The 25,718-nt window shown below is 39.6% G+C and overlaps 2 protein-coding genes across 21 annotated transcripts in view; both read left to right on the top strand.

Moving 5' to 3' along the window:
• PPIB (peptidylprolyl isomerase B) overlaps window positions 1–25,718 on the top strand; it is a 445,571-nt gene that overhangs the window by 286,784 nt on the left and 133,069 nt on the right. The gene's annotated exons all lie outside the window — the stretch shown is intronic.
• The window catches only part of CSNK1G1 (casein kinase 1 gamma 1), a 142,558-nt gene continuing 122,256 nt past the window's right edge, over window positions 5,417–25,718 (top strand). For all 16 annotated transcript variants that reach the window (XR_007727024.1, XR_007727023.1, XR_007727022.1 and 13 more), the window contains exon 1: window positions 5,417–5,597. Coding sequence is in view for 13 of the 16 variants with exons in the window: in XM_050795980.1 (XP_050651937.1) it covers window positions 5,417–5,597 (181 nt within the window). In the remaining 3 variants the exon portion in view is untranslated. The remainder of the gene's footprint in view (window positions 5,598–25,718) is intronic.

Here is a 25,718-nt window from a genome sequence, read left to right as displayed (position 1 = left end):
TAAAAAGACTATCCTTTTTCCATTGAATTGCCTTTGCTCCTTTGACAAAGATTGGTACGTTTGTGTGAATCTATTTTTGTATGAATAGACTATATTTGTTTGAATCTATTTCTGGACTTTCAATTCTGTTCCATTGATTTGTGTATTTATTTTTATTTTTTTGTCAATACCACACTGTCTTGAGTGCTGTAGCTTTATAGTAGTTGTTTGTTTATTTATCTATTTATTTATTTATTTATTTTGGTGACAGGGTCATACTGAAGTGGTGCAGTGGCACTATCATAGCTCACTGCAACCTTGAACTCCTGGGCTTAAACAGTCCTCCTAGTTCTTCCTCCTCAGTAGCTGGTTCCATAGGCATGCACCACCTTGCCTGGCCGATTTTTATTTTTATTTTGTAGAGACAGGATCTCGTTTTGTTGCCCAGGCTGGTCTTGAACTCCTGGGCTCAAGTGATTCTCCCACTGTGGCCTCCCAACGCACTGGGATTACAGATATGAGTTACTGCACCTGGCCTTTTGTTTTGTTTTGTTTTGTTTTAGCTTAAATGCATTTCAAGCCTTGTATTGGTACTTAAATTGTCCTACAGTGTCTTTTAATTTGTCCTATAGTTTTTGATAGTTTTATAAACACATATTCATGTGTGCACATGAGCACACAGATACCATTTTTGCTTAATGTTTGCTAAATACTTACCCTGGGTGTGATACTGCTTTTGAAACTTACCCTGTGTTTTAAACATCAGGTTAGGCTTTGATCTCATTCTTTGAAAAGCTTACAATTGGAATAGCAGATATTGGTACAAAAACCATTGGCAACCCAACATAAGGGGAAATTTGTTGGGATGTTTCTTAGAATAATTTTTATCCTTGACCAAAAAAATTTAAAAGAAAAAAGACAAGGAGAAAGACTTTTGTTTTTGTCGTATTATTTCTGTTTTGGACAGTAGCATGGGAAGTGATGCCTGAAGCTGAAACTCATAACCAAGAAACAGCAAGCATGAGGACCAAAAGCAATATGTGGTGGATGAAGAAGTAGTAGATCAGAAAGAGCCTGGTTTGCTTTTGAGTTTCACATACACTTACCATATGATCCAGCAGTCCTATACCTATAAATAAGTTCATCATAATTTGTGTAAGAAGAGAGATTTAGAAGCCTGGCACTCTCTCTTTTGATTATTAACAAAAACCCAGGGTGTTTTGACTTTGAAATTTAAATATTTATGTGCCTCACTTTTGATAAAGCCAATATATGAGAATCTGAAATACACAAACAGTAAATTAGTGAAATTTTTTTTGATGCTTTTATAATACGACTTAATTTTCTTTTAGACTTCATGAAACCTCCCATATACTGTTTTACATGAATTTAAGTAGAGAGTTCAAATGATACGCCAAAGAGTTTGTAATTGAGCAGAGGGGAGTGATAAAGAAATAGGATTCTAAAAAACTTAGTAACTTTAATTTCTTAAATGAGAGATGCCACATAAAGTAGTATTGGATATTATTCATCTTTCTTTCTTTTTTTGAGGCGGAGTTTCGCTCTTTTTGCCCAGGCTGGAGTGCAATGGCGCGATCTCAGCCCACTGCCACCTCCGCCTCCCAGGTGAAGTGGTTCTCCTGCCTCAGCCACGCAAGTAGCTGGGATTATAGGCGCCCACTACGATGTCTGGCTAATTTTTTTTTGTATTTTTAGTAGAGACAGGGCATCACCATGTTGGCCAGGCTGGTTTTGAACTCCTGACCTCAGGTGATCTGGCCACCTCGGCCTCCCAAAGTACTGGGATTTTAGGCATGAGCCACTGTGCCCGGCCTCATCTTTCATAATTATAGATTGAGCAATGCTTATGTCCCATGCATAGATTAGAAAATTGACACAGCACCTTTAGTGTCAGTTTTTGTCATGGTTGTGGGAAGTAAAGTGATTGTTCTGTTCTACAAGTAGGTGTTATGAACATTTTTCCCCAGCTGAGTGAGATTTTTGACTTTTTTTTTTTTTTTTTTTTGACAGGGTCTTGCTCTGTCATCCATACTGGAGTGCAGTGACACAATCATGGCTCACTGCATCCTTGAACCTCCCAGGCTCAAGCAGTCCTTCAACTTCAGCCTCCCCAAGTCACTGGGACCACAGGTGTGCACCACCATGCCCAGCTATTTTTTTTTTTTTAATTCCTTAAGATGGGGTTTTGCTCTTGTCGCCCAGGCTGAAGTGCAATGGCGCGATCTCGGCTCACTGCAACCTCCATCTCCTGGGTCCAAGAAATTCTCCTGCCTCAGCCTCCCGAGTAGCTGGGATTACAGGCCGGCACAACCACGCCTGGCTAATTTTTTTGTTTTTAGTAGAGACGGAGTTTCGCCATGTTGGCCAGGCTGGTCTTGAACTCCTGACCTCCGGTGATCCACCCGCCTTGGCCTCCCACCGTGCCTGGCCCTAATTTTTAAATTTTTTGTAGACATGGGGTCTCCCTATGTTGCCCAGGCTCATTTCAGACTTCTAGGCTCAAGTAATCCTTCTACCTTGGCCTCCCAAAGTGCTGGGATTACATGGACGAGCCACCACACCCAGACAGTTTTTGGCTTTCTATAGGGTTTTTTTTTTAAATTTAATTTTTAATATATATTTTTTAAATTTAATTTTTAATTTTTAAATTTTTTATTTTTTAGAGACAGGGTCTTTCTGTGTTGCCCAGGCTGGAGTTCAGTAGCTATTTACTGGCATGATAATAGCACATTCCAGCCTTAAACTCCTGGGCTTGAGCAGTACTCCCATCTCAGCCTCCCAAGTAGCTGGGGACTGTAGGCATATACCATTGCACCTGGCTTCTACAGGTTTTTAGAATTCTAATTCTTCTAATACATACATGTAAGTAAACATGGATAATGAGGGCTATGTGTGATTAGTCCACCTAATGTTATACTAGTCTAAGTGCAATGGAAGAAATTAATGCAAAGTATTATAAAAATAACATCCATTTGTTGGAAGAAACAGAGTGAGCAAAAATGAAAAATGTGAAGAGAAATAGACAATGTAATACAGTTTCCAAATCTTATAAATGAGGCTATCGTAGTGATAATCTTTGAAAATTTGTGAGTTCTTGAATACTTATAAATTCACTGAATTGGACTAAGACACATTCTGCCTCTGTCCTCATATTAATTTATAATGGAAGGAAATATAGTTGGCAGTCTCACACATAGACATACTCCCAGTAATTATGATGTTTTTTTCTCTTTCTAATATCATTTGAGGGATTTGGATTAAAGACGAGGATAATCAGGGGATAGTGGATATAGTTGGAAATAGGAGAAACAATAAGGAAATATGAATTCTTAATGTTGTTCATGTAGGAAGTTCAGTAGTTGCTGACCTCCTTTCATTGCTTTGATTTTTTTTCCTTTACAGAATATACATTATAAATGGAAATCTATTGTAAATCAAAACAAACAAAAAATGAAAATAAGCAGTTTATTTAAACTATAATAGAGCAAACAGAAGCCAGGCACGGTGGCTGATGCCTGTAATCCCAGCACTTTGGGAGGCCAAATGGGTGGATCACCTGAGGTCAGGAGTTCGAGACCAGCCCGGCCAACATAGTGAAACCCCATCTTTACTAAAAATACAAAAAATTAGCTGGGTGTGGTGGCAGGCATCTGTAATTCTAGCTACTTCGGAGGCTGAGACAGGAGAATCGCGTGAACTTGGAAGGTGGAGGTTGCAGCGAGCCTAGATCTCGCCATTGCACTCAGCCTTGGCAACAAGAGTGAAACTCCATGTCAAAAGTAAATAAATAAAGCAAACAGATTGTATTATTGGATTATGTGCCCACTTGTACAGTCAGCTGACAGCTTTTTGCCTGTTACTTTAGTAGGGAATTACAGGTATCCTCAGGGAGTTTAGAGTGTAGGCATCTTTGCTCTTTTGTGTAACTAGTGATGATAACCAAACATTTGTTCTAATTCTCTTAAGTTTTCTGTCTTTCTTTTTCCTTCCTTGCTCCCTCCCTCCCTTCCTTCTTTCTTTCCTTTTCTCGGAATGTCACTCTGTCACTCGTGGGAGTAGCACGAGCTTGGCTCACTGCAACCTCCGCCTCCTGGGTTCTAGCTGTTCTCCTGCCTCAGCCTCCCGAGTAGCTGGGATCACAGGTGCCTGCCACCACGTCCAGCTAATTTTTATATTTTTAGTAGAGATAGGGTTTTGCCATGTTGGCCAGGTAGTCTCAAACTCCTGACCTCAGGTGATCTGCCTGCCTTGGCCTCCCAAAGTGCTGGGATTACAGGCATGAACCACCACACCCAGCCTTCTCTTCCCTAAGTTTTAAGGAGAACATTTATGAAAGTGAAATATAAATGTGTGTTTAGTATGTGATTAGTGGTAACAGTATCTTTTTTTTTTGTTAAGAATTCTCACATGGATAATCAAATATAGCATCAAAATTATCTCATTGCAAACATTTGTGCTGGGCTCAGTCCTGAATTTGGACACTGCAGAATTCTGGTAGAGATGAATGTTATGTTTAAGATTTTTTGGTTTTGTTTTTGTTTTTTTGCTTTATTTTCACTTTGGGGTTCTGCAAAGGATCTCTTTTTGGCGCTCTGTCATTGCATACTCAGTATACAGCAAAAACCACCAAAAGTTTAGCTTTTCAGAATTTTAGGACTACTTAATACCAATAGAGTTTTGGAAATTCCTTCATAGAGGTTGTCTGTGTTGATTGGTAAGTGTAGAATACATAATTCTTGTCGGTACTTGGTAAATGGTGGGGATAGGGGAATGGGGCAGTGAATAGTCTAATTTCTTATAAGTCTTGGTAAAATTAAAAGGAAGAGCTTAAAGTTAAATCGTCCTCAGTTTCTTTAACTTGGTTTCAGCACTGCTATGTATTTCTGTTAGCCAGTGATGAAAAAAACAACAATTGTCTTTCTTTTTGGTCATATGTACATTACTAGAAGAAAGCATTTTATATTTAAGGCTTGTGTGTTTCCTTAGCTTCTATGGTTTGCAGCCTCCTGAGCTTATGATACCATGTGAATAACTAATCTAGATGTTAAACTGTTGGAGGATAGAAAACCAAAACCCATTTCAGGAAGCTATGCATTTTGCTCACCTTTGGATAGGATTCATTCTAATTAGTAGAGACTTTCTGAATTTGTTTTAAAATTTAATTTTTAACTACGTGTTTTCTTGATTTTTACCTAGGTTACAAGATGTTCAACTAAGCCTGAGACCTAGTGACTACATTTCATACGGGAACAAATCAATGGTTTTTCATCTCCCGGAGATACATTAGAAACAAATATGGTGCTAAAAGAACTCCTTACCTTTCTCTGACTACAATTTATTTGGACATACTTTTGTATTGAAGAGAGGTATACACACTGAAGCTACTTGCTGTACGGAGACTTTGTCCTGTAGGATCATGGACCATCCTAGTAGGGAAAAGGATGAAAGACAACGGACAACTAAACCCATGGCACAAAGGAGTGCACACTGCTCTCGACCATCTGGCTCCTCGTCATCCTCTGGGGTTCTTATGGTGGGACCCAACTTCAGGGTTGGCAAGAAGATAGGGTGTGGGAACTTCGGAGAGCTCAGATTAGGTAAGAACTTGGTTATGTCAGTGACTTCTACTAACAACAATACCTATAATAAGCCTTGGTGTGTTTCAAGACAAGCCATTTGTAGTTTTGCAAGAAAAGTTTCTTAAGGAGAACCTATTGTTATAGGAAATAATTTATGAAGGGGCACTATGGTCATTATCAATTATTTGTTATCCAGGGCTCATCTGTCTTTATGTGTGTGCAATGGGCTTTTAAATTTTCTACCAGTTCTGAGATTTTCTGATGAACATAGAGTTGCATACAGGTATCAGTAAAGTGCAGACTCTGATTTAGGAGGTCTGAGGTGGAGCCCCAGATTCTGCATATTTTTGCAAACTCCAGGTGATGTAGATGCTGTTGGTCCTTTAAGAAGGGCATAAGGCTTGGTTTAATTCAGACTCTGCCTCCCGGGTTCACGCCATTCTCCTGCCTCAGCCTCCCAGGTAGCTGGGACTACAGGCGTCCGCCACCACGTCTGGCTAATTTTTTTTTGTATTTTATTAGAGATGGGGTTAGCCAGGATGGTCTTGATCTCCTGACCTCGTGATCTGCCCGCCTCGGCCTTCCAAAGTGCTGGGATTACAGGAGTGAGCCACTGCGCCCAGCCATTTATATACTTTTTAATGGCTCTCCCTTGATGAGTGAGATAGAGAAAACAGAAGGCTGTATAAATATATGAAGTTAGGCCGGGCGCGGTGGCTCAAGCCTGTAATCCCAGCACTTTGGGAGGCCGAGACAGGGCGGATCACGAGGTCAGGAGATTGAGACCATCCTGGCTAACATGGTGAAACCCCATCTCTACTAAAAAACACAAAAAACTAGCCGGGCGAGGTGGTGGGCACCTGTAGTCCCAGCTACTCCGGAGGCTGAGGCAGGAGAATGGCATAAACCCGGGAGGTGGAGCTTGCAGTGAGCTGAGATCCGGCCACTACACCCCAGCCTGGGCGACAGAGCAAGACTGTCTCAAAAACAAACAAACAAACAAAAAAATATATATATATGTATATGAAGTTGGAGATTAGCTTGGAGAATGTGGAAGGGTCATCTTTGAGGCTAAAGTATTTTCTTTTTCTTCATAGCTCTTGAGACTGTGGATTAATATGAAGACTCATTTTAAGAAACTTTGGCTCTTGTGGGGAATGGTGGGAGGGTGGGAACATAATGTAATTATGTTTTTACCTCTCTTCCTTTTTTTGTTTTTTGAGATGGAGTGTCGCTCTGTCACCCAGGCTGGAGTGCAGTGATGCCATCTCAGCTCACTGCAACCTCCACCTCCCAGGTTGAAGTGATTCTTTTGCCTTAACCTCCAGAGTAGCTGGGACTACAGGCATGTGCCACCATGCCCAGCTTATTATTATTTTTTTTTGTATTTTTATGGAGACGGGCTCTTGCCATGTTGGCCAGGCTGGTCTCGAACTCCTGGCCTCAAGTGATCCACCTGCCTCGGCCTCCCAAAGTGCTGGGATTACAGGCATGAGCCACTGCGCCTGACCACTTCTGCTATTTGTGATGGTCCTGCATAGAGAACATGGACAAAATCTTACCTCTGATCCCTCATAGAGAACCTTGGAGAAACATCACCATACTAGTCAGAGACCATTTGAATTTAAGAATGATGAGAATGGATTTATTTTTACTGTTAGAAGGCTGGTAACCTGGAGATTCAGGATTTAATTAGGGTAATGAAAGGGTCTTTATATTCAGAATTGTGTTCAGGTTAGCAAAGCCAGCAGATGCTACTTATAATAGGAGTAAGATGTGTAATTTCATACTGCTTTACTTTCTAGCAATTACAGAGTTGCTTTAATGAATAGTTTTGTGAATATTTCTTCATGTCATAGATTGACTTTAACATCACAGTACTACTTGGATGGATTAAATAATTATGACATAAACATCCACAAAATGATTGCTAAGAGGCAGTTTCTAATGCATCTAAATCTTTGAAATCTCAAAACATCAGAAAATTGTTTCATTTCTGTGAAAGTGAAGAAAAACCTTGGTGAATTAAAAGTGGAAATCTGTTTAATCACTTTAGTCTAGATTTGTATTATAAGTTTACATGGGAATGGAAAAATTCATTCAGTTAAAAGCATACATTTATAGCCCATATGTATTTTCAGAGTAGTATTGTGTTTTGTTTCCTCTTTGAATCTGAGATAATTTTGATGTTTCTCATTTGGACTTGCTTGTAGTCAGAAGAACTTGTCTTTCTTTTCAGGTGCTTTTACTCTTCTCTGCTTGTCAAGTTTTCATTAGCCCTGGGACCATACCGTTATGGCCTTGTATCTAGAAAAGATACTTTCAGAATTGTTTGGCCTCTTCCTAACAATAGAGCGGGCTGCATACTGCATTCTGTCATTTTATTGCTCTAATATTACCGAGGAGAAGATTGTAACCTACAAAATTCCAAAGTCAAGGCAGGTGCAGTCAGGCCTCCATCATGGCTACCACCTACAAGGCCCTGCTTCTCTAAACTAATTTCCTTTCTTAGACACACAGTCTCTCAAACAGCCAAGTGCATTTCTTCTTATTGTCTCTTTTTTTTTTTTTTTTTTTTTTTTTTTGAGACAGGGTCTTGCTCTGTTGCCCGTACTAGAGTGCAGTGGCATGATCATAGCTCACGCAGCCTCCAGCCCCTGGACTCAAGCGATCCTCCTACTTCAGCCTACTTAATAGCTGGTGCATAAGAACACACCCAGCTTATTTTTTTATTTTTAAATGTTTTGTAGAGCTGACGTTTCACAGCCTGGTCTCGAACTCCTGGCCTCAAGCAATTTTCCTGCCTCAGCCTCCCAAAGTGTTGGGATTACAGATGTGAGCTGCCATGCCTGACCAACCATGTGCATTTCTGCTTCAGAGACTTTACACTTGCAATTCCTTCTGCTTGCAGAATTATTTCCCTAAAATTTTGCATAGTGGGTTGTTTCTCATCCTTTAGGCCTCAGCTTATGTCTTACCTTCTCAGAGAAACATTCTATCACTTCTTCCTCATTCCCATTTAAAATAGCACGTTTCTCCTGTAGCACATTCTGTCTTGTCAAACTACTTTATTTTATTCATTGCATTCATCACTATCTGAAATGACCATATATATGTATGTTTCCCTATTAATTGCCTCTCCTTACTTGAATATAAGCCCTTTAGAGGGCAGGGGTTCTTTCTGTCTTGTTTACTGTTATTTATGAGATGGAAGGATAAAAAGCTGATGAATAGGAAGAGGGGGGAAATAAAGCATACTTTCCTTTGGGCTCCAGGTTTATGTGGGGGTGGTGGCACATAGTAGACCTATCGATTCCAAACAGCAAAAAAAAAAAAAAAGTAACGATAGTGCATTTTGGTTCTCTGCAAATGTTTCCACCCTATTATACAGCTTTTTTGTTTGTTTGTTTGTTTGTTTTGTTTAGGTGGAGTTTCACTCTTTTTTCCCAGGCTAGAGTGTGTTGGCACAATCTCAGCTTACTGCAACCTCTGCCTGCCAGGTTCAAGTGATAGTTTCCTGTCCCAGCTTCCCAAGTAGCTGGGATTACAGGTGTGTGCCACCATGCCCATCTAATTTTTTATTTTTAGTTGAGGCGGGGTTTCACCATGTTGGCCAGGCTGGTCTTGAACTCCTGACCTCAGGTGATCCACCCACCTCAGCATCCCAAAGTGCTGGGATTACAGATGTGAGCCACTGCACCCAGCCCCCATTATACATTTAACAACTATTTCTTGAATATTTACTGATACTAGACTCTGGGAAGGATAGAAATAACAAGATATAGTTATTGTCCCTACAAATACCACAGTCTAGTGGTAGATAGAAAAAAACAAGTTGCAATACAAAGTGATAATACAGCAGATTGTGGGCTGGGTGTAGTGGCTTATGCCTGTAATCCCAGCACTTTGTGAGACCAAGGCAGGCAGATCACTTGAGCTCAGGATTTCAATACCAGTGTGAGCAACGTGGCAAAACTTCGTCTCTATAAAAAATACAAAAATTAGCTGGGTATGGTGATATGCATCTGTAGTCCTAGCTACTTGGGAAGCTGAGATGGGAGGATGGCTTGAGCCTGGGAGCCTGATGCTACCATGAGCCAAGATCACATCACTGCACTCCAGCCTGGGTGACAGAGTGAGACCCTGTCTCAAACAAACAAACAAAAAACCAGATTGTATAGAAACTACGTTGGCAGAGAAGGTTAATAAAGGCTTCAAAGAGGAGGTTTGATTTGATGATAGGACAGGATTTCTGCTGGTAGACATACGGAAGAAGAACTTGTGCAGGATACACAATCACTAGATATTATGCAAGTGCCCAGCATATCACAGCAGCATTTAGTTATACGTGACTGGGTCATAGGATGTGAAGTGAAAGAAAAGTAATAGAATGAAGGTTTTAGGTAAGTTGGGATGAAATTGTGAAGTGTTTGCATATATTAAAGCATTTGGACTTTATCCTGTAGGCAATGGGGTCGAATCATCAGAGGTCTTACAACACGGCAACATAATCTAGTTTATATTCCAGAAAGAGAATTCAGGTTGTATTGTAAGATTAGATCAAATAGGAAAGAAGTTGACATCTTGTAGGTTTTGCTCTAATTGTAATATTTATCGTGTTGTACTTTATTCTTCCATTTCTCTCTCCCAAGATAGGTGTAATGGTATTACTTTGCTTTATTAGTCCTCATATTCTAATTCCTTTCACTGTGTGTGGTATGTAATGGGTACTCAAGAAAGGCTGAATTGTCTAGGTCAGAAGTAGCAGGGCCTTTGGTCTTATATCTGAAAATGGAAGTGAGATGGAGAGAGGAGAGGACAGGGTAAATTAGAAATTTTAGATGTAGACTATAGGCAGGATTTAGTCACTAATTATATGATGGGAAGGAGTCAAAGATGACTAAATGTGCCAGCTTGAAGAGACCTTATAAATGAGGAAGATGTAAACCCATTTATGCTGGAGGTTGCAAATTTTTTTGTGAAAAATCAGACCTTGGTGATGACCTTGAGCAGTAGGATATAACTAACCCCCACCAGCCTAGTGTTCCAGTAGTGGAACACTAGGCATAAAAGAGTTAATCGAGATAGAAAATATAGGACTAGGGAGAGAGTGGTTGGGAAGGCAAGTAAGATAGTTTGTGAATATTTGAGGACTGTGTGACACATATGCAGAAATGTATATCTGAGACTTAGAAAGTTAGGCTTGAGATACGGATTAAAAAATCACCACCAGACCAGGTGCAGTGGCTCATGCCTGTAATCCCACCACTTTGGGAAGCCCAGGCGAGTGGATCACCTGAGGTAAGGAGTTCGAGACCAGCCTGGCCAACATGGCGAAACCCTGTCTCTACTAAACATACAAAAATTCACCAGGCGTGGTGGCACACGTTTGTAGTCCCAGCTACTCCGGAGGCTGAGGCAGGAGAATTACTTGAACCTGGGAGGCAGAGGTTGCAGTGAACTGAGATTACACCATTGCACTCCAGCCTGGGCGACAGAGTGAGACTCCGTCTCAAAAATACAAAACAAGCAAAGAAATCATCACCCTATAGGTGTTAATGAACATAGAAAGTCTGAAGAGTGATGCTTTGTGGAGCTTGTATGACTGAGAGAAGGAAAAATGATGGAAAAGGAAGAGTAGAAGAGTTAAGCAGGAGAAGGCTAATTATTCCCTTTGGTCTTTCACTATTGTTTATGTTTTCTAAAATGCTTCCTTTCCCGTCTTCTCCGCCCCCCACAGCAACCCCCGCTTTTTTTTTTTTCCGAGGCGGAGTCTTGCTCTGTCTCCCAGGCTGGAGGGCAGTGGCGTGATCTTGGCTCACTGCAACCCCCATCTCCCAGGTTCAAGCAATTCTCCTGCCTCAGCCTCCCGAATAGCTGGGATTACAGGCACATACCACCACACACGGCTAATTTTTGTATTCTTAGTAGACAGGGTTTCCCCATGTTGGCCAGGCTGGCCTCGAACTCTTAACCTTGTGATTCACCTGCCTCGGCCTCCCAAAGTGCTGGGATTACAGACGTGAACCATCACGCCTGGCCCCCTCCCCTTTAATTTTAATTTTAATTTTTATTTTTTTTGAGACGGAGTCTCGCTCTGTCACCCAGGCTGGAGTGCAGTGGCACGATCTTGGTTCACTGCAAGCTCCGCCTCCCGGGTTTATGCCATTTTCCTTGCCTCAGTCTCCTGAGTAGCTGGGACTACAGGCGCCTGCCACCATGCCCGGCTAATATTTTAGTAGAGATGGGGTTTCACCATGTTAGCCAGGATGGTCTCGATCTCCTGACCTCGTGATCCGCCTGCCTCGGCCTCCGGAAGTGCTGGGATTACAGGCGTGAGCCACTGCGCCTGGCCCTTCCCTATCTTTTTAAAATGAGCCTGTGTGTTTTGTAATCAGAAAAAGGTAGTAATCAAAGCAAAAAAAAAAAAAATCATTATAGCAAATTTTTCTAAAAAGAAAATACGCTGATTGCTTACATTTTTTTTAAAAAATTCACTTAAATGGTCAGGCACGGTGGCTCACACCTGTAATCCCAGAGCTTTGGGAGGCCGAGGTGGGCGGATCATGAGGTCAGGACCAGCCTGGCCAACATGGTGAAACCCCGTCTCTACTAAAAATACAAAAATTAGCTGGGCATGGTAGTGGGCGCCTGTAATCCCAGCTACTGGGGAGGCTGAGGCAGGAGGCGGAGGTTGCAGTGAGCTGAGATTGCACCACTGCACTCCAGCCTGGGAGACAGAGTGAGACTCCATCTTAAAAAAAAAAAAAAGCCTTTTTTTATTGCTCAATAGAGCATGAACATCTTGTTTCAACTTAAATATATCTTATCAATTTTAAATATTTCTATATTATTCAGTTTAGCCATTATCAATATGCACACAAATTATTTTGTATTTTTAATATTATAATTAATACAGTACTCCTGCAGTCCCCAACTTTTTTGGCACCAGAGACCCATTTCGTGGAAGACAGTTTTTCCATGTACCAGGGGTGGGGGATGGTTTCAGAATGAAACTGCTCCACCTCAGATCATCAAGTATTAGATGTAGCCTAGATCCCTCACATGCGCAGTAATAGGGTTTGCACGCCTGTGAGAATCCAGTGCTGCCACTGATCTTTCAGGTGACACTCAGGCGGTAATGCTTACTTACCCAGTGCTTACCTCCTGCACGGGCTGGCACTGGTCTACTCGATATCCTTGTAGTTTAAAGTTGGTTTAATTTCTTAGACTACATCCTGGAAGTATACTTTTTGTGTCAACGGATATGTACGTTTGCAATTTTGTTACACATTGTCAGTTTATCCTCCAAAAAGATGTTTCAGTTTGTGTGTGTGTGTGTCCTTTGGCTCATTTCCTCCAGTACTTCAGAAATCTTAAACAATATCAAGAATCTTTTCATCTCTGCCAGTCTGATAAGGGAAAATGGTATCCCTTAAATGTGTATGTGTTCATAGGTGAAGTTAAACATATTTACATATATTTGCTTATTTTTTTAAAGAGTTATTTCTATGTGGCCTTTGCCCATTTTCAATGGAAAGATTATTTCTGTGGAGTCTTTTGTGTACTGCCTCAATGAAAGGAGAATTATGAAGATTTAAGAGAAGGGAAAATTGATGGATAGTGATTATGTAGGTAGGAGGACATCATGGGATGAAAACAGATTTTACAGATTGATACTAACTGAAAAACATGGCGAATCTTGTGAGAACTTTCTCATTTTTAAAGGTTCGAGCCTTCTGCTGAATCAGGCCTGGAAAGAATCTTGTAAACATCAAAATAAGATTATATTCCTCCAGAGTTAAGAAAATATACATCCTCAATGTACAAATAATTGCTAGTGTTTTTCTTCTTAGTTGCAAGAATAAGTAGATAGGTGATATTTACTTATTTATTTATGAGACAGAGTCTCGCTCTGTCACCAGGCTGGAGTGCAGTGGTGCGATCTTGGCTCACTGCAGCCTCTGCCTCCCGGGTTGAAGCAATTCTTCTGCCTCAGCCTCCCAAGTAGCTGGGATTACAGGCGCCTGCCACCATGCCCAGTTAATTATTATTTGTATTTTTTTTAATAGAGACGGGGTTTCACCATATTGGCCAGGATGGTCTTGATCTCTTAACCTAGTGATCCGCCCGCCTCAGCCTCCCAATATGCTGGGATTACAGACATGGGCCACTGCACCCAGCCGGTGATATTTCTTTCATATCCACATAGGGGTGCACGTATGTTTATGGAGACCTGTTAGACTAGAGAGGCAGGCATATAATTTTAATAATATTCATATTATCCTTTTGAAGTAGGATAGGGTGAGAGGATGTTATTACTTGCATACAGGAAAATGAAGGCACAACAAATTGACCTTTTTGATCTTTTCCATCTTTGGTGTCTGATGAAATATGCAAAAATGCATTAGCACAGGATACTTCTGACAAAGGTAAATAAATTGGCTAAGGGTAGCAGCTTGTTTTGTGACACTCCTGCATGGCTTCTAAAGTAAGACACTTATTTCTGTGATTGACATAGGGTTTATATGACAGGCTGTTCCTATTGTTCTTTCCTGTTCTGAATTACTGAACTGTCACTTGTGAACTTAAATTGGAACTTTTTTTTTTTTTTTTTTTGAGACAGAGTCTCACTTTGTCGCCCAGGCTGGAGTGCAGTGGCTCCAGCTCTGCTCACTGCAAGCTTCGCCTCCCGGGTTCACGCCATTCTCCTGCCTCAGCCTCCCGAGTAGCTGGGACTACAGGTGCCTGCCACCGTGTGAGACTAATTTTGTTGTTTAATATATTTTTAGTAGAGACGGGGTTTCACCGTGTTAGCCAGGGTGATCTCCTGACCTTGTGATCTGCCCACTTCAGCCTCCCAAAGTTCTGGGATTACAGGCGTGAGCCACTGTGCCCCGCCTAAATTGGAACTTTTAATTTCTGCTGCTACCCATTGTTTTTTTGGCAGTTGTGAGTATTAACAATTTACAGATGAGTACTATCTAAAGCAGTTCATTTTGTATTATATCCCACAGTCTTAGATCCCCTATTTTCCACTCCAAGTCGATGGGAAAAGAAAAATGAACAGGCAGAACTCTCCATGTTATCTGTTTTATACATTGAGTTTTCAATAGGATTTTATTTGAAACGTATGATTCTGCTGCTTTAAACATTTTTGAAAATCATCTGAGAGAATGCAGGCTTAAGATGAAACATAATTTTATTTTATTTTTGAGTCGCTCTTGTTGCCCAGGCTGGAATGCGGTGGCGCGATCTTGGCTCACTGCAACCTCTGCCTCCCGGGTTCAGGTGATTCTCCTGCGTCAGCCTCCTGAGTAGCTGGGATTACAGGTGCCCGCCACCACAGCCAGCTAATTTTTTGTATTTTCAGTAGAGATGGAGTTTCACCATGTTGGCCAGGCTGGTCTCGAACTCCTGACTTCAAGTGATCTACCTGCTTTGGCCTCCCAAAGTGCTGGGATTACAGGCTGGAGGCACCGCACCCAGCCCAAGATGGAACATAATTTGAAGGTATTTCTTCTGTAGTTCAAAATGAAGGCATTTTAAAATCAAATTTTTGCTTTTAAGTTAATAGTTTCTTAGAAAATCATGGTATTTTATTTTATTTTATTTTATTTTTTTTTTTTTGAGACGGAGTCTCGCTCTGTCTCCCAGGCTGGAGTGCAGTGGCCGGATCTCAGCTCACTGCAAGCTCCGCCTCCCAGGTTCCCGCCATTCTCCTGCCTCAGCCTCCCGAGTAGCTGGGACTACAGGCGCCCGCCACCTCGCCCGGCTAGTTTTTTGTTTTTTTTTAGTAGAGACGGGGTTTCACCGTGTTCGCCAGGATGGTCTCGATCTCCCGACCTCGTGATCCGCCCGTCTCGGCCTCCCAAAGTGCTGGGATTACAGGCTTGAGCCACCGCGCCCGGCCAATCATGGTATTTTAAACAAATGAAACTGTATCAGCCAAACACCTAATTAACCAGAAACGTCGATATATGTTTGTAACCTTGTTAAAGTTTTCTTATAAATTTACAAATTTTTAGCTTCTGTGGATGGAACAAAAACAAGTTTTAGAAGTCATGTCATTATTCTTCTGCTTAAGTGATTAAAAATAGGACTCTTGGCCGAGCATGGTGGCTCCTGCCTGTAATCTCAGCACTTTGGGAGGCCGAAGCGGGCAGATCATCTGAGGTCAGGAGTTCGAGACCAGCCTGGCCAACATGGTGAAACCCCATCTCTACTAAAAATTCAAAAATTAGCCAGACATGGTTGCAGGCGCCTGTAATCCCAGCTACTCGGGAGGCTGAGGTAGGAGAGTTGCTTGAACATAGGAGGCAGAGGTTGCAGTGAGCCAAGATCGTGCCATTGCACTCTAGCCTGGGTTACAAGAACGAGACTCCATCTCAAAAAAAAAATAAAATAAAATAAAATTATAACTTTAAACAAAATGCATTCTATTTTGTTGTTGTTGTTGTTGTTATGTGGATATATTCCCTAATGGTGAAGTCTGGATTTTTTGTGTAACTATCTATCACCTGAATAATATGCATTGTATCCATTAAATAATTTCTCATTTCTCACCTCTCTTCCACCCGTTTAAGTCTTCGGTGTCTGTTATTCTACATTCTGTGTCCATGTGTACACATTATGTAGCTCCCACTTACAAGTGAGAGCATGCGTTTTTTGATTTTCTGTTTCTGTGTTGTTTCACTTAAGTTAATGGCCTGCAGTTCCATCCATGTTGCTGCAAAAGACGTGAAATTTTATTATTTTTTTAAGGGCTGAATAGTAGTTCATTGCCTGTCTCTGTGTGTGTGTGTTTGTGTGTGTAGAAAATGTGGTATGTATGTGTATGACTATATATATATATATATATATATATAAAATCATCCATGAAGGACACTTAACTTGTTTGCATATCTTTAGCGATAAACATAACATGTGCATGTGTCTTTTTGATGTAATAATTTCTTTTCTTTTGGGTAGGTGCCCAGCAGTGAGATTGCAGGATCGAATGGTTGTTTCAGTTTTTTGAGAAACTTCCATACTGTTTTTCATAAAGGGTGCACTCATTTACATTCCTGCCAACAGTGTATAAGTGTTCTCTCTTCTCCGCACCCTTGCCAACATCTTTTATTTTTTGACTTTTTAATAGCCATCCTTAGAGTGTAAAAGGCTTATTGGAAAAACCAACCAAACAAAAAATAATAATAGTCATTGTGACTGGTATAAAATTATATCTTACTGTGGTTTTAATTTGCATCTCTCTGCTGATTAGTTCTTTTGAGCGTTTTTTCATATGCTTCTTGGTCATTTGTATGTCTTCATTTGAAAAATGTTCATGTCCTTTGCTCACTTTTAGATGGGGTTATACGGGTTTTTTTGTTGTTGTTTGAGTTTCTTGTAAATTCTTACAATTAGTATTGTAAATGCTATAATATCCTTGTAATTGGATATTAGTTTCCTGTTAGATGCAGAGTTTGCAAATATTTTCTCCCATTCAGCAGGTTGTCTTTTCACTCTGCTATTTCTTTTGCTGTGCAGATGCTCTTTAGTTTAATTGTCCCATTTGTCTATTTTTTTTTTTTTGTACATTTTAATTTTCTTGGAACAATATCAGATGTATATGAGATTCTTGTTTGTAGTAGTATCGTAGTTTAAATTTCTTTTGGAATTACACCCTAGTTTAACGTAGGCACAATTTATTAAGGTTAAGCAGTTCTAACAGATCTTGGAGAATTATTATTTCTGTCAATAGCATAATCCATCAAAATAAAGTAGAAGCGAAGAGTTCTAACCACATTAGCTGACACACAATCTACATTGCATTAATATGGTAATTTTCAAAGTGTCACAGATATAATACTTGCAGGATTATGCATTGACATCTTGACTGGTTAACCAGGAGAATGTAATGGTAAAATTTCCAGGCTTGCCAAACAATTCCGGAATTTTTTTTTTTTTTTTTTTTTTTCTGTTTTGAGACAGAGTCTCACTCGGTCGCCCAGGCTGGAGTACAGTGTTGTGATCTCGGCTCACTGCAGCCTCCATCTCTTGGGTTCAAGTGATTCTCGTGCCTTGCCTTAGCCTCTGGAGTGGCTGGAGTTACAGGCGTGTGCCACGCCCGGCTAATTTTTGTATTTTTAGTGGAGACAGCGTTTCGCCATGTTGCCAGGCTGGTCTCAAACTCCTGACCTTAGGTGATATGCCCACCTTGGCTTTCCAATTGCTGGGATTACAGGCGTGAGGCACCGTGTCTGGCTAGAAGTTTTTAGGAGGACTATGAAAGTAGGATGGTTATGGGTAATAGAAGTTTTATAGAAAGATGTGTTTATGAGGGTGATTCAGAAGCAGTATTTACATGATGTCATCATGCGTCCTAAGGAAAAAACTGTCTGAACTTACGGCCTACTTTTCCAGAAGAAGGCAAAGCTCTTGTCAAAGAAAGTGGAGCTTACTGTCAGCTGTTGTGGGCTTTCAAAGAGCAGGTGATGCTGGCTTGATTCAAACTTTTTCTTTTTTCTATGTTGAGGTTACTAGGGCAAGAGGAAATGTATATATACACACACACATACACACACACACACACATATATATATAACTTTATAAAGTATCATGTAATATTTTTTATAATTTATCTTTAATTCCAATAACTAGGTTACATAGATTCTAAAGTCCTGAACCCTATAGGCAAGTGGTTCAATTATTTTATCCGTGTCCTCTAGATACCTCCTTATTTCTAAATATTATTTCTTGATTTTTTTCAATATTAGATATCGTTACTGATTTTCTCACACTTGCCATCCCTAATGACATACATACCTTGCCCACATTCTCCCAATATATTTATGTCATATTTTTTGGTTCAATAATTTTTTTACATTTACAGCTTTCTGGCTGTTGAAGTATTGTTTGCAACCGAGCTATGAGAGCACTGTTATTGTATTTCCTTTTTAGTATGACTCCATCATTCCTTCCCTCAGAAATAAAAATTGCTGATACTTGATTTTTAAAAAAAATTCTTAGTTATCAGCTGGGCGCGGTGGCTCAAACCTGTAATCCCAGCACTTTGGGAGGCCGAGACGGGCGGATCACGAGGTCAGGAGATCGAGACCATCCTGGCTAACCCAGTGAAACCCCGTCTCTACTAAAAAATACAAAAAACTAGCTGGGCGAGATGGTGGGCGCCTGTAGTCCCAGCTACTCGGGAGGCTGAGGCAGGAGAATGGCGTGAACCCGGGAGGCAGAGCTTGCAGTGAGCTGAGATCCGGCCACTGCACTCCAGCCTGGGCGACAGAGTGAGACTCCGTCTCAAAAAAAAGGAAAAAAAAAAAAATTCTTAGTTATCTATATACCTTTCATTAATTTTTTTCCCTCAAGTCCAACAATTAAAAAATTTGTCAGTGATATTAGGTAATTCTGGGTTTAGATTCCTTTTCTGCTGGATGGCTTAGTTTTGCTAAGTCATTTACCATTTGTTTATTCAATTCTCATCTTCCAAAATGTTGACATCTCTAGTCTGCTGTTTCCTCACCTATTCTCTTTGTCCTTTCTTGTTTCCTTTGTCCTTTCAGTGGGGTTTTGGAAATAGATAGAGCTAAATGCCTCAATTTTTTTCTGCCATGTTAGACTAGATGTCTATGTTATACATTTTTATTTCAGCAAGGCATTTATTTGACAGACTTTGTGATATTCTGGTAACATATACAGAAATGTGAGGTGACTGATAAGATAATTAAGTAGATTTGTCATTCCTTTAACCATCTTCATCAAAGAGAATGAGTTAATGGATCATTGCCCTCACTGATGCTAAACAGTAGAGTTCTGTATTTTGGTCTTATCCACTTCAACAGTGAATTGGATTGAACCTTTGAAGGACATACTGATGAAAGCTGTACACAACACAATGCTTTGGGTGGGGCAGCTAATATGTATTGCTGGTTAACAGAATAAAGATTCAGCTTTATCTTAAATAAGCAAAGAGTTGAACAAAAGTCCTGACCATGGTTCATAAACCAGTTCTACTGTACAATTTTGGATTTGACAACTAGATTAGCAACAATTAATATGAAAAAGATGACTGTAAGTTTAGAATGAGACAAGAACGGTCCCAGGCTTCCCAAAAGTTTATGGTAACTTTGAGTAACTTAATATGTGAAGTCCAGATCAACAAAAGTTTTAGACCTATAAGGAACCTTAGCATTGTCTAGTTCAACTGTCATCATTTTAAAGATGAGAGGAATGAAAAATTAAGTGACTTGGTCTCGGGAGAACAACCAGCTTGTCACAGAATTGGAACTACAGCCCAGATCCAAGACATCACAGATAGCTATTTCTATTATATGCCATGTAGTCTTACCAGTTACTGGTTAAGTGTATAGTTGAAATACCACATACTAGAAAAAAATAGTTAAAAAAAGACATCAGAGTAAATGTCTAATTATAATACAAAGATGATAGTCATTTGCATTTAATATAATTACATGTTACCAGAAAAAGAAATATAAATAAAGTATAAAATGATAACTAATGATCTTTTAAGTGACACCATCTAGTTTTTATGATGGATCATCCCCAACATTAATCATTGCGAAGTTTAATACTGTACTATTGCAAAGTAAATTTAGAGCAGAATCGAAGTGGAGGATGTTATAAACACTATGTCTCTTTCAAATAAAAGGCTAGGGGTAGATTTCCATAATTACCTAGCCATTTATTCATTTAACGAATTGTATTGAGCATCTGGTTTTTTGGCAGGCATTTAGCTAGGCCCTGGGGGTACAAACATCATAAATAAGACATGGACCCTGCTTTTGCCAAGATCGTTATTTGGGGAATCACACTTAGAAATTAGTAGCTATAATGCTATGCAGTAAGTAAAATAATAGAAAATATATACAAGATGTAATGTAGCTTAGAAAGAGTGATATCTCTGCTAGAATTGGCAAATGGCAGAAAACCTGCACAAATAAGACACTCTGAGTTGAACCTTTAAGGCTTGAGTTGGACAGTAAGGTGAAAGGGCTGGGATCGCGGGTTGAGAATGTGAAAGAACATTCTCAAAAGAGGAAGCCGCACCATACAAAAGGCATGGAAGTGTGAAACAAGAAAATGTAAAGAACCTCAGCACTACTGGAAAGCATGTGTGGCTAAGATCCACAGGGGTTGTTCAGTGGAATTTGTATTAGGAAGTGAGGCCAGAGATGTGAGCAAAGCCTGTTCTTGACCGTGATAGAGATTTTGTACTTTATTGTATAGGCCATGAAAAAACTCAGGAGGAATTACAAGTCATCGTTTGGTTTTTTCCCCTTCTTGAAGAAGATAAATTAGAGTGATTTCACTCCCTTTTCCTCCAAAATGTAGTTTTTCTGTACTTTTAGAAAACATGGAGCAATCTGTCTTTATCCAGAGGTGTTCGTATCTAAAGAATAGTAAGATTTTTTTCCAGTTTATCAGGGCAAAGAGCTGAAACAGTAAATGCTTTGTGATTTAAGTAATTTTAAGTGTTTTTTGATTAAAGGACTATTCCAGGTAGTTTGGGTTAATGTTTGTACTGTGAAACTAGAAGTTAACATGCTAACAATATCTCAGCAGACTGGGATCCTTTTTGAGGGTTGTAATGCTACTTTTTATACTTGTCAGTCTTCTTTATTTTATAAAGTACTTCAGGGAATAGATTAACCTAAATGATAAACAATTTTTTTGGATTTGAACATCTGGACTACAGACAGGTTTAGGATAATTCTAATTTATGAAGCTTTTTTGTTTTGTTGGTTTGGGCAGTTTTTTTTGGTAAGCAATATTGCAATGTCATCACAAAAATTAGAACAAAGACTTTGTTTAAGTATGTGTGTACTTTGATATAAATGAAGTTGGATATACTTTGGGATTCGGCTTTTTTATTAACTAAATTGCTATGTGGTTTTCATGATTGTAATTTTAATGCCTACATTCTATTTCTTCAAGTGGAGCAGTGGAACTGTTAACCATAAAATTGGGCTTCCAGTTAAATCTGGATTTTATTATAAATAACACAAACATTTTCATAAAAATAGAGGTTATTATCAGAAACATATCTTCCTCTGTATCTGCTGGATAAATTTTATTTTGTATAAATTGCACAGAAAATTTATAATTGGTGATACAACTATATTTTTCAATAGTTTTATTCTACTCTAAAATATTTGTATTGAGGAGTCAAGGCTCAATGTAGAATTTTTCACAAAATTTGTATACAGTATAAGTTAACAGTAATATGAATTAGAATTATAAATTATATTTGCTGAAATTTTTAGCTGTGTCTTAGTAAAACTTTCATATGGTATCACTTGTGTTAATAAGCTCCAGCTGTCTGGAACAAGGCTGAGGGCTAGGAAACAAACCAAAATAATAATAAAAATTAAAAAAATCTTAGCAGCCAAAATAGTTCCCTGGTAGATATTTAAGAGATAATAGTATTATTCTGATTAAAAGACAATATGTTTCTGGGGATGGATCATGAGAGAAGAGGTCTGAATCTAAATCAGTATTACACAAAAGTACATATAAATCAAAATTTTTTTAAAAAATTAAAAATTTCACTTACATTAGCATCAAGAATAAAATACTTAGAAATAAATTCAACAAAATGAGTAGAAAATTTATATTCTGAAAACTATAAAATATTGTCATAGGGAATTTAAGATCTAACTACATGGTAAGACATTCCACATTCATGGATCTCAATAGTTAATATTGTTAAGATGGCAGCACTCCCCAAGTTGATGTACAGATTCAGCACAGTCCTTATCAGAATCTCAGCTGGCTTCTTTATGGAAACTGACAGGCTGATTCTAAAATTCATATGGAATTTCAAGAAACCCAGAAGAGCCATAACAATCTTGAAAAAAGAAGAACAAAGTTGGATGACTCATACTTTTGATTTCAAAATTTACTACAAAGCAGACAGTGTGGTGTTCCCGTCAGGGTAGACATATAGATCAGTGAAATAGATTTGACATCTACCCATGAATCTCTGGTCAATTACTTTTGACAGGTATGCCAAGAGCATTCAATGGGGAAATAATAATTATTTCGACAAGTGGCATTGGGACAACCGGATAGCCACATTCAAAAGATTCAAGTTGAACCCTTACCTCATACCATAAATAAAAAATTAACCCAAAGTAGATCAAAGGACTAAATGTAAGAGTCAAAACTATAAAACTCTTTAAAAAAAAAAAACAACAAATATAAGGGTGAATCTTACTGCCCTCATATTTGCCAGTGGATTCTTAGTTATGACACTAAAAGCATAAACAGAAGAAAAAAACAGATAAATTGAATTTCATCAAAATTTAAAACTTGTGTGTTACGAAGAACACCATCAAGTAAGTTAAAAGTTGGCCAGGTGCAGTGGCTCATGACTGTAATCCCAGCACTTTGGGAAGCAGAGGTGGGTGGATCACTTGAGGTCAGGAGTTTGAGACCAGCCTGGCCAACATGGTGAAATTCCATCTCCACTAAAATACAAAAATTAGCTGGGTGTGGTGGTGTGCTCCTGTAATCCCAGCTACACAGGAGGCTGAGGCGAGAGAATTGCATGAACCCAAGAGGCAGAGGTTGCAGTAAGCCAAGATCATACCACCGTAATCCAGCCTGGGTGACAGAGTGAGGCTCCATCTCAAAAAATAAAATAAAAAAAAAGTTAAAAGTTATCCCACATAATGGGAGAAAAATATTTGGAAATTATGTATCTAATAGTGGACTAGTATTCAGAATATATAGAAGACTGTTACAACTCATTCATAAAAAGACAACCCAGTTTAAGAATAGGCAAAGGATTTTTTTTATGGTCACTTTAGATACACTTTTTGTTTGTTTTTGCATAGGTTATTGGGGTACAGATGGTGTTTGGTTACATGAGTAAGTTCTTCAGTGGTGATTTGTGAGATTTTGGTGCACCCATCACCTAAGCAGTGTACACTGCACCCTATCTGTAGTTTTTTATCCCTTGTCCCCCTCCCACCTTTCTGCCCAAGTGCCCAAAGTCTATTGTATCATTCTTACGAGAATAGGCCAAAGATTTGAATAGACTTTTCTCCAGAAACAATGTAAGGATGACCAGTAAGCACGTGATTTGATGCTCAACATTATTAGTCATTGGGGAAATGCATATCAAAACCACAGTTACCATTTCATACCCTCTAGGGTGACTAGAATCAGATAATAACAACTGTTGGCTACAGAGGAAGTGTAGAAATCTGAGTCTTTCTATACTGCTGCTAGGAATGTAAAATGCTATAACCACTTTGGAAAACAGTCTGACAATTTCTTAAAAAGTGGAAACACCCCAAATGTTTATCACCTGATGAAATAAACAAAATGTGATATTATCAGCCCATAAAAATGAATAAAGGTACATGCTACAACATAGATGAATCTTGACATGTTAAATGAACAGATCCAGTAACAAAAAGACCATTTATTTTATGATTCCATTTCATATGAAAAATTCATGGGAGACTGAGGCGGGCGGATCACTTGAGGTCAGGAGTTTGAGATCAGCCTGGTCAACATGGTGAAACCCTGTCTCTACAAAAATATGCAAAAATTAGCCAGGTATGATGGCACATGCCTGTAATCTCAGCTACTTGGGTGGCTGAGGCACGAATTGCTTGAACCCGGGTGGCTGAGGTTGCAGTGAGCTGAGATCATACCACTATACTCCAGCCTGGGCAACCAACTAAGACCCTGTCTCAAAAAGAAAAAAAAAAAAATTAGGCAAATTCTGTAGACACAAAAAGTAGAGGCCGGGCATGGTGGTTCATGCCTGTAATCCCAGCACTTTGGGAGGCCAAGGCAGGAGGATCACTTGAAGCCAGGCATTTGAGACCAGCCTGGACAACATAGCAAGACCGCATCTCCACAAAAAATGTTTTAAAAAAAAAAAAAATTAGCCAGGCTTGATGATGTATGCCTGCAATCCCAGTTACTTGAGAGGCTAAAGTGAGAGGATTACTTGAGCTCAGGAGATTGAGTCTGCGCTGAGCCTAGATTGTGCCACTACACTCCAGGCTGGGCAACAGAATAGATACTGTGTTTAAAAAAACAAAAAACAAAAACTCCATGAAATTATAAAATTTGCCATCTCAATCATTTTTAAGTGTACAATTCAGTAGTGGTTAGTATATTCACATTATTGTGAAATAGGTCTCTAGAACTTTTTCTTTTCTTTTTTTTTTTTTTTTCTTGGCATAGTCTTGGCTTACTGCAACTTCTGCCTCCCAGGTTCAAGCAATTCTCCTGCCTCCGCCTCCTGAGTAGCTGGGATTACAGGCGCCTGCCACCACACCCAGCTACTTTTTGTATTTTTTAATAGAGATGGGGTTTTGCCATGTAGGCCAGACTGGCCTTGAACTCCTGACCTCAGGTGGTCCACCCGCCTTAACTTCCCAAAGTCCTGGGATTGCAGGCGTGAGCCCCTGTCCCCAGCCTAGAACTTTTTCATCTTGAGAATTGGAAACTCTATGCTCATTAAACAACTCCTACTTCCCCCTCTTCCCAGGTAACTATGACTCTACTTTCTCTTTTTATGTTTTTTATTTTTGTAGAGGTGGAGTCTCACTATGTTGCTCAGACTGGTCTGGAACTCCTGGCCTTAAGTGATCTTCCTGCCTTGCCCTTCCAAAGTTTTGGAATTACAGGTGTGAGCTGCTGCATCCAGCCCCTACTTTCTGTCTATATGAATTTGACTACTTCAGATATTTAATGTAAGTGGAATCATACAGTAGTTGTCTTTTTGTGGCAAGTTTATTTCACTTAGTATAACATCCTCAAGGTTCATCCCTGTTAATAGTGTGTATCAGAATTTCCTTCCTTTTGTCCGGCATGGTGGCTCATGCCTGTAATCCCAGCACTTTGGGAAGCTGAGGTGGGCAGATCACGAGGTCAGGAGATCAAGACCATCCTGGCTAACATGGTAAAACCACGTCTCTACTAAAAATACAAAAAATTAGCCAGATGTGGTGGCGGGTGCCTGTAGTCCCAGCTACTTGGGAGGCTGAGGCAGGATAATGGTGTGAACCCAGGAGGCAGAACTTGCAGTGAGCCAAGATTGTGCCACTGCACTCCAGCCTGGGCGACAGAGCAAGACTCTGTCTCAAAGAGAAAAAA

This window comes from Macaca thibetana, chromosome 7 (assembly GCF_024542745.1).
Source record: "Macaca thibetana thibetana isolate TM-01 chromosome 7, ASM2454274v1, whole genome shotgun sequence".
Lineage (NCBI taxonomy): Eukaryota > Metazoa > Chordata > Mammalia > Primates > Cercopithecidae > Macaca > Macaca thibetana.
The sequence above is the reverse complement of the archived record's forward strand: the minus strand, read 5'-3'. Positions and strand labels throughout refer to the sequence as shown.